Here is a 14,200-nt window from a genome sequence, read left to right as displayed (position 1 = left end):
AAAAAACTCTTTTGAGAAGCAATTAACTGTTTTTTTCCTTATTTTGCCGCCCTATGATGTCATGGTGCCCTGTGCGGGGAGCCATAATAACAACAGCCAATACATTACAACTTTTCCCCTTTAATCAAAGACAAAGTAAAAAGAAGCTACGTTTAAAGCCTTTCCCCCCCTTTCCATTGTATGTATGGCAAATAAAACAATAAAAACATGCACGAAACCCTGCTCAAATGCTATCTTGAGCAATTAATATCTGCTTGATTTATGTCACAATCATACTTGACACTGGAGATCAGGTTATTTCAGGTTCACCCATGTAGTGTTACACAACCTGTGCCAGCTTTGACCGTGCTGTGCTGTAAAGTGTGAGAGCTCTTGCATGGGTACCAACAGATAGCATGGAAATGCTGCCGATTGACGTAGTCGGCGCTTGATAAGATCTCATAACTCCATTGTAGACGCACCATGGTGGTTTTAGTGGTTTGCTTTTCTGCTTTCTGCTCTCAGTGAAAGGCCTCTGTGTGCAGTGCGCGGCCACACGGTACCTGGAGAGGAGAGAGTGCATGAAGTGGTGCAGGAAATCCTTAATGTGAACTTTTACTACACTGTGTGTTTAGATAACAGGCAGAATAAACTAGCAGAGGCTGTGCAGCTCTGCTCCTGACCTGCCTGTGCCCCCCTTGGAGGAAGCTCAAAGTGGAGCACAGGTCGAGGCCTGTGGATACTTGTCATATTTTCTGTAACTTATGAGCATGTATATGTTGATGTTTGACTGACAGCTGTACTTGTGTTTTTCAGATGATCTTGTGGGACTGGGATCTGAAACACTGGTACAAGCCACAGTATCAGGTCGGTACTGCGTTTCCTTCATCTCAGTTTTTGAGTTTAAAGGTCAATCAGGAAATATTCTTCTTTTCAAAGAGCTGAACTCACCTTTAGCACTTCCTCACATTTTTACTCCACATTGTGTAAAACCCTCCATACAATGACCCTTGAATCGTGGCACTTTTTTTTTTTTTTTTTATCTCACTCAGACATTTATGTGTACCGTTTAAACTATTTGTGTAATCTGTAAAAGAATTCAGCTGCCAGAGGCCAAAAGTCATTGTTTGCTTGTGTTCTTGACAACGTTGATCCAGTAGGAACATTTTCTGTTATGAAAGCTGTCCAAAAATGAAGGATTACACTGTGGTGGATTTCTCTTACAATTTATGACATTTGACTTTTGATTTATCCTACTTTCAAAATGGAATATAGATGTTTCCCCCTTCCCCTAAAATTTATTTATTTATTTTTTTTATCACTTCTGTCTTATTTTGTAAGAGCCCAGAAGAAGAGAAAGAATGAGGGGAATGAACTTGGAGAGGAAGTTACCAATGATAATAAATAATGAACTCTTCAATGTTTTTCTCAGTAAATATTTTCCTATGGTTTTTGCCCTAAAATTCTCACCACATGTTGCTAACAACCTAAGTTATTCACACACACAAAGAAACCAAGTGGAGCAGAAATGTATGCAATAAATTTGAACAGCAAAGGGAATATTTATTATAAATGAAATGTGTTGAATACATCCCAAACTTTCCTGTGTGGAGAAGGGTTGACTTTGATTCAGCTTTAAGTCTGGTAATTGACTGGGCCATTCTAGGATCGTTTTTAACATATGTAGAGATTTCTTGGGAACATTATCTTGCTGAAAAAAATGGTTTTATCTCCAAATTCTTATTAAATGTTTCATTTCGTTCCTGACTACACAGTGCGTACTTTACATTCATCCTCCCAGTTATGTGGAGTTGAATTTGCTGAGAAATAGCTCCACACCATGATGTTTTCATGCTCAAACTTTACTGAACTATGTTTTAGCACTGAGTTCCAAAGAGTTAAACTTTTGTCCCCCCTCCAGTCGATATATTCCTAGCATTGCATTAGTTTAACCAAATGACCGCTAGCAATTTTAAATGGGCTTGAACATGAATTTTCTTCAGCAGTGGAGTCTTGTTCAGTGAGTAGGCATGAAGGCCATTGGGTAAGGGTTAGGGTTATTTCTGATATCAGTACATTGCTGTATAGTTTTCTCAGGTCTTTACATTTGGTAGCAGGAATGCCTTTAAATGCTGACATATTTCTGCAAGTTTCTGGTTAATGGCCCCCATTAGAACAATATTTACCATGAAAATCATTTATATGTTTTATACTTTTTTTCCCCTTCTGCATTAGCGAACAGAAGTTAAATTGTCACCATCTACCTCTGACTGGGTTAGGGGAAGCAAAGACTTTCTCTCAACAATAGGACCACATATGGCAACAAATAATGCTCATCATTAAAGACGCCCCCCCATATCCTTCCGAGAACGCCTCTCATTCCTAACTGGGTGTTTTGTTTGGGTTCGTGTGGCAGGGTGCAGTGAGTGGAAATGGCGTGGATCTCTCAGTCATCAACGAGGCCAGAAACCTCGTGTCAGAGCTGCTGATGGACTCATCACTGTCACCAAACACTGCCGCGACTCTGCGAAGCATCTCCAGCCTCATGGGGACGTTTTCAGGCTCGTGTCGCCCCAGGGTCAACCCCTTTACGCCCTTCCCAGGTTTCTACTCTGTAGAGGCAGAGGATTCTGCAGAGAGGAGCGACAGGAAAGGCATGAAGGTGAGCAAAGGTTTTCGCCACAGCTATAAACCTACCTCCTATCTCCTTAAGCTGTCCATATTGATGATTTATTTATTTAGTTTAGGCTTTCAGGCATTATTATGATGCATAGCACTGATAATGATATTAAGGAATTTGTGGAACAAAGTACAACTGCACCTCCAATCATGTGTTTGATAGTTTTGGAGAAGGCTTTGTCTTAGTAGGCACTTTGCAGTTTTGCACTGTATTCAGTAAGAATTTCTCCCATGTCTATAACCTTCTGTTGTGTCCATGTTTATTTTGCCTCATCAGACGTTGTTAGCCAGATACTTATCTCTAATACAACCCTTCTGTCCCTGCTAGGGTTTGAGTAGCAGAAACAGCCTCCCTACCCCTCAGCCCAGGCGGAGTTCAACCTCCTCCACACCGTCTGCACTCCCTCCGCTGGACTCCGCCTCTTCTCGCTGGGAGCGTAACAATGGAAAGAGACCCCACTGTGACCTCAGCCTGACCAGGTAGCACGACGCAGATTTATAGCAGGCTTACATAATGTTGATAAAATGCAGTTATATCCTCCCCAAAAGGATGTTTGTAGTTAGCTGTTTTTAGCTTCATCCAAAAAAAGAAAATTTACAGATAGGTTCTAGTTAAACTAATATTGTGGGATGTATTTTATTGTGTTAACAAAAATACATTAGAACCTTTAAGTGCAGATCTTGTTTATTAATTATAACAGATGAGTTAACTTGGTTTTAAGGATACTAATACCTATTTTAAAAAGTTGGACCCCTTATTTCATGGTGCTACAAAAAAATGAGAACACAATGTTTGATCCTTCATGAGAAGACAGGCCTTGTTGGTTTATAAGATTAGTTATAGCTGGTAGGAATGCAAAATATATTGAACATAAATCATTATATATATATATATTCCCTGAAAAGTCTTAAGAAATTGAATTACGAAACAGAAACAAAAAGGGGTTACAAGTCGATTTCTAAAGCTTTATGATGCCAGCAAACCACAGTGGGAGCCATTATGCACAAATGGAAAACATGGAACTGTGGTGAACCTTCCCAGAAATTAATATCTTACAAAAATGTCCCCTGACAACTCAACAAGGTCATATAAAAAGAACCCATAACGGCATCTAAATAACTTTAGGTCCCACTTTCCCCAGTTTAGCTCTCTTTTTACGATTCAGTTCTAAGATCTGATGAAAACTTAATCAGCTCCAAGGTGAAAACAACTGCTGTCCAAAGAGAAAGAGACAAAAGCCTCTCATTTTCCAGTACTAAAAATAATCCTCAAAATATTTCACAAAAAGAGAGAAAGTGGAACTTTCCAAAATATGCATATCCCCTTATGCCTGGTATAAACTAACAGCATTACAAAAAAAAGCTACAATAAAGCATGGTGGTGGCAGTGTGATGGTCTGCTGCTCTTTGTTGCAGAAAATCCTGAAAGTGAAAGTGAATTGATAGTCAATTTCTATTGACTATCTTGTTTCTGAATAGCAAGACATAGATAGCTAGAAAATGGCGTTTTGTTTTATTGAGTTGGAGTAAAAAAATGAAAACATGGCTGATGTGAGTCTCTGTGATATGCATAATGCTTCATCAAATGTCATAGGAGATGAGATTGTTTCAACTTTTTGACCACTGAAAACGAGTTGCACTTTCAGTCTTCTTCATTATAAACTAAAACATTTTGTGTAAGTCAAAGATTGAGACGGTAAGAGCTACAAAATTATCCACAAAGATCCGTTTTTCAAACTGCTCCCTGCCAAACAGTGATTTCATATAAAAATAATTACTCTCTAGGTCTGGTTTTAATTGGCAGTCTGACATTTTGGAATTCAGAAACGGGGATCAATTGGTGCTGTAATTTCTTTTTTTCCTTTAACCTGAAACGTCTTACAAATCACACCTCAGAAAAGAAAAAATTATGTACAACTTTTACTACAACATAGAGCTTCTTGCTGTTAAAAAAAGCATGTAGAAGCAAAACTTTGGCTTCTTACTTTTTTGAGACAGTCCTCGGAGAAACTGCCATGGGGTGGTGTCTCTATAGTTTCCACTAGATGGCAGGAGATCACTTCAATGTTGAAGGATAGATGAGCTTTGCTGTGCTGATGAGCAAAAACATCTGAGTTTGTGGCTTTTTTGTAACAGCTCAAGCCTGACCAACGGTCCCAATGCAAACCTGCTCACCATTCCCAAACAGAGGTCTTCCTCTGTCACCCTAACATACCACACAGTGCCCAGGAGAACAGGTGAGACAACTACCCAAACTTGCACATTTTATTAAACTGCTACAGCTCTGCTTCAGTGTTGCCCCTTTGTCTGTCCCCACATTCTTGTCCTCCTTTCTAGGCACGTCTCCCAGCCTCAGCCCAGTCACCTCACCAAGCCATAGCCCACCCACACTAAATACAGGTTCCTCATCATCCCTCACCCCTCGGTTGCCCGTGGAGTTCCCAGACACAGCGGACTTCCTGACAAAGCCGAGTGTTAATCTGAACCTCCACAAGCCTTTAGTCAGCTCCACTGATTTCCAACAGGCCTCTCGTAGCTCTACCTTCTCTCTGTGCACCAGGTGAGAGACCATGTGCTGCGGAAGTCCCATGTTACCTTTGTCTCACTTTATCCCAGTCTTGTATCAATAAATTTGCAGTACACATGCCAATATGATCTGTCGTTGTCTGCTAAAGCTGTGGTCGTCAGATGCTCAAGGGAATTTCCAGCAGCGAGTCGGGGGACTCTCATCAGCCGTTCAACAGCGAGGCTCAACGCAGGCGCTCAGGTACAAACTGTCATGCCTGCTGCACGTCACAGAGTGGAATCCAGTTATGCAGACAATCTCGTTTGGTGAGCCAGTATGGTAAAAGAGAAACCCCTCTTTGGGAAGTTTCATATACTAATGCTGCTCTCTGCTGGACTCGCCGGAGTATTGCAATTGTTGAGAATAGACTTACATTTTAGATAAAAGCTACATGACGACATAATATAATAACCAGCAACTGCACTCTTTTATTCTTTCAGACTAGTGTTAACCTTACGTTCTCCTTGTGTTTTGTTTGTGTTCACAGTGGTTGAAGGGCTGGAGTACGCTGGGGGGGATTTTATCAGGGAAGAGCCAGACGTGACTGGAGATGGGAAGCCAGACGCTGAAGGAGACCTGGGAGTGTTAGAGGAGGAGAAGGAGAAGAGCCCCATCACTGAGCTCCAGGCTCAGAGAGCAGAGGTTAGCTTGATCAGACTGCTTCTGCTCGACATGGGTCACCCGGGTAGTAAGATCGGAAGAGCGGGTACTTTTAACACTTGCCCCTCTGACCTAATGTGTTTTAAAGACTGGTATGTTGACTTTCATCAACCTACAGCTCCTTAACTTACGGTGGACATGCATGGCATATTTAGTTATTTCTTCTTATTTTGTCTTAAAACTATTACTGTTGTTCTTCCTTCTTTTCATGCGTTTGCTCTGTGGTTGTCTTCTTCAGGGGGATAAGGAGTTCAGACTTGACTCCATGCTGGAGGACCACGAGGGTCTCATGGAGAAGATGGACACCTGGAACTTTCAGATCTTTGAACTGGTGGACACAACAGGAGGGAAAACCGGAAGGATCCTCAGCTACGTTAGTACCAAAGCGATAAACTAAACATTTACAGTTCTATTTCCTTTGATTATTTAAAGTTAATGACCTCATGAGTATACATGTATGGACTTGCGAAGGAACGAGATTGTTGGTAACCAAAGAGAGCAAATGAAATTATACCAAAGACGCATGCAGTAATACAGTTTCCAGTTTGTATTTAAGCTCAAGTTCATGTCTTCCCAGGTGACGTACACGCTTTTCCAGGATATGTGTCTATTTGAGATCTTCAAGATCCCTGTGAAGGAGTTCATGTCCTACTTCTGTGCTCTGGAAAGTGGCTATAGAGACATTCCCTGTAAGTGTCAGACTGTGCTGAGGCTAAAACATTTGACATACTTTTTTGTTTTTTTGTCAAACTGATCTTGATGTGTACGTTCTGATATTCTTTTTAAACAAATATTGTGTGTTTGAATTTGATTTTAGCGGGATAGACATTTTTGGGACGCACCGATATGACCTTTTTGATTGATATTGGTATTAATATTGCTGTTATGACCAATAACAGATTTACCTATCATATATTCATAATATATGTTTACCTACCCTTGTTGAAACCATGAAAAAATGATCATGCCACTGACTTTGCTTACCTGCTTCAAGTAAAAACCTATAATCCTGCGCTGCATTGCCATCACTACATATGTTTACTGTCACTAAAAATAAACCCAATCTGTTATCACATGGTCAGCCTCCTCCCCTCCACTTCCTGAAACACATAAACAAAAGGCAATAAGATGAAAATGACTTGGTGATGGATATCGGACTGATGCATAATTTAAAGAAATTAGCTGATAGTGATGTTTGTGCTGATGAAGCCTGCACTCAAGTATTTATTATATTGTTCCACAAGGATACATTTCATTTGCGCTGTTCTGCTTTAAAACAGATCATAACCGGGTCCACGCTACAGACGTGCTCCACGCTGTTTGGTACCTAACCACTCGACCAATCCCTGGGTTCCAGCAGATCCACAGTGAGCATGTGACAGGAAGTGACACAGGTAAATGCTACTGAGTCATCAAAAAAAAAGAAACATCATAATTATCCAGCATAGCTATATGTATCGCATTTTAATAAAAATCCATTGAGCACTATCTCCTCTCACCTTCTGATGTAAGATTTCTGTCATGTAAACTTATAATGTTTATTTTACATTAGAAGTTTTCATCCTTATCTTTGATAATAATAATAATAATAATAATAATAATAATAATAATAATAATAATAATAATAATAATAATAATAATTATTATTATTATTATTATTATTATTATNATAATAATAATAATAATAATAATAATAATAATAATAATAATAATAATAATAATAATAATAATAATAATTATTATTATTATTTTTATTATTATTATTTTAGTTTGACTGTACTTTTTTGTGTCTGTCCTTAATGAGAAAATGTCAAACTGTTTTATTTTTTTCCCAGATTCAGATAGTGGAATTTCCCCAGGCAGGATATCATACGCCACCTCCAAGAGCTCCTCCATTTCAGATGACAGCTATGGCTGCCTGGCCTGGAACATACCTGCCCTGGAGCTCATGGCCCTTTATGTAGCAGCTGCAATGCATGACTACGACCATCCCGGTCGTACAAACGCCTTTCTAATAGCCACTAATGCACCTCAGGTAACCTATTGGTCTAGTGTATTTAAATGTTACCATAAATAATGAATGCGTTTACTGATTAACTTTTTCCTTGTAAAGTTTTGCACACCCCAATTTGATACCAAGTTACTTTGGGCGATGTGGCTCTATGGGCAGAGTAGCTGTAGGTTCGATTCCAGCTTCCTCCTGCCACATGTTGACGTGCCCCTTCACAAGGCACTTAACCCCAAACTGCCTACTGATCTGCATATCGGTGTATAAATGTGTGTACATTTGTGAGTGTAAAGCGCTTTGAGTGGTCAAAATGATTGGAAAGGCACTATAGAAGTTCAGTCCATTTACCATTTGTCAGCCAAAAATGGATTTGGCGTGTCAGGCTTTTTAACGATAGGTAATCCTTCTTGTTTTGAGGGGGGGTTAGAATAACTTGGCCTCTTGGTCATTTGTAATACCCCAGTGAAGCAGAAAGTTATGGATTACAAATTAAAATTTCTATGACATCAATCAAGTGAGACCATTTTGTAGAAATTGTTAGGGTCAACACCAAAAAATAAATACATGAATAAGTTATTTTTTTCCCACATATATTTCACAAATAAATGCATTATTTCAGTGTAAGATTTTGTTGCAATAAAATATCTATTTTCTAGGCTTCATCTTCAGCAGCAATGTTAATAAATGCAGAGGGTGATACAGTCCTAAAATCTGTCATTTTTGACTTTTTAAACAGGTAGAAATATATCCTGGAGGTTTTTCTCCCACCCTCCTCTTTTATTTAACTCAAATCACCTGACTTGCAACAAACAATTTTCCAATGTTTCTGTCCTGCATGAAGTACATAATGCAACCTCATCCATTATCTCTTGTCTGCCATCCACTGAGCACAGAGGGTCATTGTTTGCTAAGCTTTCAACCTGACCTTTAAAAGGATTTTTCTTTTCTGAAAACCATCAATCGTAAAGCAAATATCAACTTTGGCGTCTGGGCTCAAGGCAAACCCTGTGAGTGAGATAATCACATGTCTGGCTCTCTGCTGTGTTCTTAACCTAAATCAGTGGATGGGTTCGTCAATTACTCTTTAATTTGAATTAAGGCTCTTTAAAGTGTGCCAGTGTGTCACTGCCAAGATTGTACAGAATGTTCTCTTACGCTATTATCATAAAATTAGCAAAAAGTTTCTTTTTTAGCTTCCCCAGTTTCTCTGTCTCTCCTTGCACACAGATCCTGTAGTTATGTTAGTGTCCTTGTGTCCTTCAGTTAACAGGTGTAAAACGAATTCAAATTAATTTGAATATGTGGTGGCTGAAGATCAGCACAATGTCGCACTAAAATGTAAAAGAAAAGAATCCTGGTTTGATAGCCATAAAGAGGAATGGTTAGCTTGTAAAACATACTTCATGTTCTCATACATTTACAAAATTATTCCTTTATAATGCTGGGCAAAAAATGAAAAGATTATATGGAGAGAAATAAAAGTTCCTTTCTTTTTATTTTGCTTTTGTGTTATTTTGTATACTTTATAAAGCTGATCGTCTTTGAACATGTTTAAGCACATATCTGTACTTACAACATTAAGTTGCCGCATGTAACTTTGGCATAAAAGAAATGTTTTTTTTTTTTTGTTTTTTACACATTTGCTCCTGGTCAGAAACAACCAATCAGAGCCAGAAGGAGGGTCTTAGCGCTGTCAATCGCATCTGTATGCGCTTCTCAGTGTGCTACTGGTAGAGAATCAAATCAACACTACAGGGAAACGGTTTATCCATCATCATCGGTGGCCATACTAACTAGCCTGAGCATCCATGGCAGGCTGACGTTGTGGCTGCAATAACAATGTATTCAGATCTGTATGCATTTAACACTAAGTTAACATATTTACAAGCTTTCATTCATAAATTCTCTCCATCCGATCTGATTGAAGTTGTGTTTAACAATGACAAATTGGGAAAAACATCCCAATTTGTTTTTCCCAATTTGTACTCTACATCTATAGTACCAGATTTATACTCTAGATGTACAAATCTGGTGGCTTACACATCTAATTGCATTCTTGTTCTTTAAGAACTGCTTTTATTGAGGCTAAATGCACACAAATGCCACATTTTTCTAAATTTTACATGTAAAACAAAAGATTTAAAATTTCACAAGGCCTCATATTGTTTGCATCAAAGCAGCTAATAGTAACTTTTTCTCTTTGTACTTATTCTTGGAATTTGATGAATAATGTCTGTAAAAGACAGCAGTGTTTGTTCAACTGTATCTTCTTTTCTTTAGGGTGTATTTTTCCTTTAGTTTTACCGGTTAATATTTAACTTGAGTGCTTTTCCTTGCATCCCTTTTCCTTAGTTACTTTCTGTTCAACTGCTTTTATGTCATCAAACAAATGTACTACAAATGTAGATCATAAGCGAGATTAGCTACTGCTCACGTGAAAGGTTCATCCCATTGTTCTCCATAATGCACATGAGAGCAGGAATAATTAACCACTTGTTCCAGTTTTGATGTGTTTTCACAACCAGTGGTAGGACTCTCACTGTCTCTGTTTAGTCAAAAAAATAGGTCAAAAGAAAGGAGATGGACCTTGAACCGGTTAATTGCTGACAGTGTGGTGAACTACCGTCTGCGTTAAAATACTGCTACATTTGTCATCGTGTTTGCCTTTAATCATTACAGTCATTACACTAAAATATGCCTAATGCGTCTTTCATGACCATTTATCTTTGTGCTTTTTTTAAAATCTCTTTTATGGATTTTCTTTGTTGCTATTTTAAAATCCTAAACAAATTGCTATGTCTTTGCAGATACATTATCTAAAGAATGCATTAGTGAAGCTTCTTAACTAAGCGTTAGGAACAACCTTACTCTGCAGTTCTTCACTTGTTTGTTTTTTTTTGTCCTGTCGATTGCAGGCAGTGCTGTACAACGACCGCTCAGTCCTAGAGAACCACCACGCTGCATCCGCCTGGAGCCTCTACCTGTCCCAGCCCGAGTTCAACTTCCTGGCCAACTTGGATCACGTTGAATTCAAGCGTTTCCGCTTCCTCGTCATCGAGGCAATACTGGCCACAGACCTCAAGAAGCACTTTGACTTTTTGGCTGAGTTCAATGCCAAGGTGCACTATCACACCAGTCATACATCACATCATCATTGATCTCCACATTTCTGGAATCTGTGTTGCGGTAAAAAAAAAAAAAAAAGGCATCCATGTGTGTTTGTTTGTTAAAAGGTAAACGATGTGAACAGTCCAGGAATTGATTGGACCAATGAGAACGACAGACTCCTGGTGTGCCAAGTTTGTATCAAGCTGGCAGACATCAATGGACCGGCCAAAGTCCGAGACCTGCACCTCAAGTGGACAGAAGGCATTGTTAATGAGTTTTATGAGCAGGTACAGTCTGTACACTAATAGAGCAAAGTTTTACTCACTGGCCATTTTATTATCCTTCTGGCATGGATTCAACAAAGTATCAGTTTGGTTTTCTTTTACATATTGCGGTCTCCTGCTCCTGTAGATAATCTGTTTCAAGATTCAGCTTGTTGTGGGTCTTCATTGAGTTTTTTCTGTAAACCAAGGAGATCATTTTAAGTGAAACTCGCTGTAGATCAGCAGACCAACCCTTTAGTTTTGTGCCATTTTTGAAATGGATGGATGGATGCAAAAAACTTAAAGGCTCAGAAGGCCCTCAGAATGGATTGGATCATGCGGAGGAATTATAAAGTTGATTTTCTACATTATGTTGCTGTTATCTCTGTTTCATACATGCTTCTGTTAAATTTCGTAATGACAACAATATCAAGACAAGGATGCGGTTGCCTGGTTGCCTACAGCTTTGGGAATGTTTGACCTTTTGCTTTTCCAAACTGGCTTCTGTTGTGCACAATTAAGCTTTAGGGATTAGTTTTTCTTTAATTTTAGACTTTTCAAAAATCTATATTTCATTCCCGAATTATAGGAATGAATACTGCATGATATATTTGGACAAACATGATATATTTGGACCTTGCCGTCCTCTGCAATAGAAAAACAGTAGTGGAAAATCCTCCTTTTTTATCTTTTACCTTTGCACTTTGCTTACCATTTGAACTTTTGGTGAATTGCAGTAATATTTATTGTTTTGAGCCATGAGAGCACACCCACCATCAACCCATTACAACTAGCATTTTTTCTGAATCAACCCTTTGAGCGACCTCGTCATTATCTAAACGTCAATGTTACTACATTGAACTGGAGCAAGCACACAATTCAAAAAAGAAAAACTTTATGGAGAAAGTTAATGTACATCTCTTCATTCCTCTCACGGATAGAAGTCATTTTAAATCTGCCATGTTTGTTCCCCTCTCTCTGTTGGATTTCATAGTCTTGATGGACTGAGCTAACTTTTAATCAGGTTTCTCTGCACTCCATAATGAAAGCACAAGAACCTGTAGAACCTGTATTTTTTTATATTTTGGTATTTCAATTTAAAAACAAAATAATCTACTCTAATTCACAATAGTTAAGTACTAGTTAAGTACTATGCTTTGATAGCTTCCCTGCAAACTCTCCCTTATGACCGATAATGGATGGACGTATAAAAGCCCATCCCTACTCTGACTATTAATTAAATAACACCTTAAGAGAAACCTCGAGTCAGATTGGAACAGACCTTGAACATCAGCTTGAATTTCTCATCGTGTGTCTCATTAAAGCAGCTTTTAACTTAAGTTTTTGTCATCTGCAGGGCGACGAAGAAGCAAAGTTAGGATTACCCATCAGCCCCTTCATGGACCGCTCCTCACCACAGCTGGCCAAGCTACAGGAGTCCTTCATCACCCATATTGTGGGACCTCTCTGTAACTCCTATGATGCTGCCGGTCTACTTCCTGGTCACTGGGTAAACGAATCGGAATCAGATGAAGAAGACGATGAAGCGCAGGACGACACAGACGAAGAAGAAGACGAGGAAGATGAGTTAGAAGTTGATCTGGCAACAGGTTAGATTTAACAGTCACAGCTCTTCTTTGACGCTCATTTGATTTGAGGAGCAACTTAATTTAAAAAGTAGCAGTGTGGCTTTTGTTTCACTCATGCATTTAAAGAATATTTGTATATATATGACTGCTTCTCTTGCTTTGTGGTAACGCTGCTAATACGGAGTAAATGACGATTCCATCTAAAGCGCTCCACGCCAAAGGAATGCAAAAACTTTAGTCAATGATTTCCAGGAACTCAAAGCAGGAACCTGCTTCTTTCTGATTGGCGAGAAAAATAGGAGGACTTCTCGTGATTGTTGTTACCATGTATTTTAAGAGCGCCGCCTAGTGTTCAGTCCTAGTCATTCCATATGAATCCAATATGTCATGACACTGACATTTAATTCATTTTGTTTTATGTTTGTTCATTTTTGTATTGGGAGAATTTTTTTCAGTTCTTCACCCTAACATGTATTTCCTTTAAGACGTTTTTTTTTTTTTTTTCCCCCCATTACTCACTTGCAGGAAGGACGAAAGGTCGCCGCAGGTTGTTCAGCTGCATCATGCAGCACCTGACGGAGAACCACAAGGTTTGGAAGAAGATCATTGAGGAAGAGGACAAGAACAAAGAACTTGGCAAACAGCAGCAGCCGGACAGCTTGCCCACCTCCCCGTCAGATGACATCCAGGTCATCCAGGAGGAGGAGGAGGGGGAGGAGCGTCAGTAGCAGGAGGACAAAGTGAATGTGCAAAGCTGCACGAAAACGAAAAGGAGAAGCCGTGGAAGGACTGAAGTTCTTCAACCATCTGCCTTTTACTGACACAAAGACAGAGAGTCAATAGATGCACATAAAACATACTTTGTTCCCGCTCTATCCTGAACACACACATTAAATGATTCACTGTGCAGACACTCAAATGTTAAAGCAGTCACGTCGTTTTTCAGAGAAACAAAAAGGCCTTACTACTGTGAGCGGATCCTTACTGCAACGGTAGGGGCCCAACCCCTATGCACTTTCATCCCATGGAGAGTCAAGTGCAAACAGACATAATAGCACCAGAACCAAGGGTAAAGGTGCAGAAGAGGACTGTGGACGGGGGTCCAGCATTAACTTTTCCTCCATGGTGAATTGGCTGTGATGCTGCCTTGAATGCAAAGCGCTTAACACTTAACACCTCCTTTAGGTACAAAATAGTTCCTGTTTATTTAAAAAAAAAAAAAAAAACGATTGGTAGAGGAAAAGTACTGAAGCAGGTGGTATCCTTAGCCCTTACCAAAGTGAACAGTCCGGAAGACAAGAGACTGAAACTGCTTCAGTCTCAGTGTCAAGATATATATATAGATATA

The 14,200-nt window shown here is 39.2% G+C and overlaps 1 protein-coding gene across 1 annotated transcript in view; it reads left to right on the top strand.

Moving 5' to 3' along the window:
• Positions 1-13,904, top strand: part of pde3b (phosphodiesterase 3B) — a 47,478-nt gene extending 33,574 nt beyond the window's left edge. Inside the window, exons 2-16 of the mRNA XM_008405239.2 lie at positions 796-846; positions 2,396-2,641; positions 2,987-3,138; positions 4,795-4,895; positions 4,996-5,218; positions 5,334-5,425; positions 5,712-5,866; positions 6,123-6,257; positions 6,462-6,573; positions 7,165-7,278; positions 7,720-7,919; positions 10,808-11,011; positions 11,126-11,287; positions 12,621-12,873; positions 13,378-13,904. Coding sequence (XP_008403461.1) covers positions 796-846; positions 2,396-2,641; positions 2,987-3,138; positions 4,795-4,895; positions 4,996-5,218; positions 5,334-5,425; positions 5,712-5,866; positions 6,123-6,257; positions 6,462-6,573; positions 7,165-7,278; positions 7,720-7,919; positions 10,808-11,011; positions 11,126-11,287; positions 12,621-12,873; positions 13,378-13,580 — 2,403 coding nt within the window. The 3' untranslated portion in view covers positions 13,581-13,904. The remainder of the gene's footprint in view (positions 1-795; positions 847-2,395; positions 2,642-2,986; positions 3,139-4,794; positions 4,896-4,995; positions 5,219-5,333; positions 5,426-5,711; positions 5,867-6,122; positions 6,258-6,461; positions 6,574-7,164; positions 7,279-7,719; positions 7,920-10,807; positions 11,012-11,125; positions 11,288-12,620; positions 12,874-13,377) is intronic.
• The last annotated feature ends 296 nt before the right edge of the window (positions 13,905-14,200 follow it).

Source organism: Poecilia reticulata, linkage group LG3, assembly GCF_000633615.1.
Source record: "Poecilia reticulata strain Guanapo linkage group LG3, Guppy_female_1.0+MT, whole genome shotgun sequence".
In the NCBI taxonomy this organism is placed as follows: Eukaryota; Metazoa; Chordata; class Actinopteri; order Cyprinodontiformes; family Poeciliidae; genus Poecilia; species Poecilia reticulata.
This window is presented reverse-complemented; position numbering and strand designations above follow the sequence as displayed.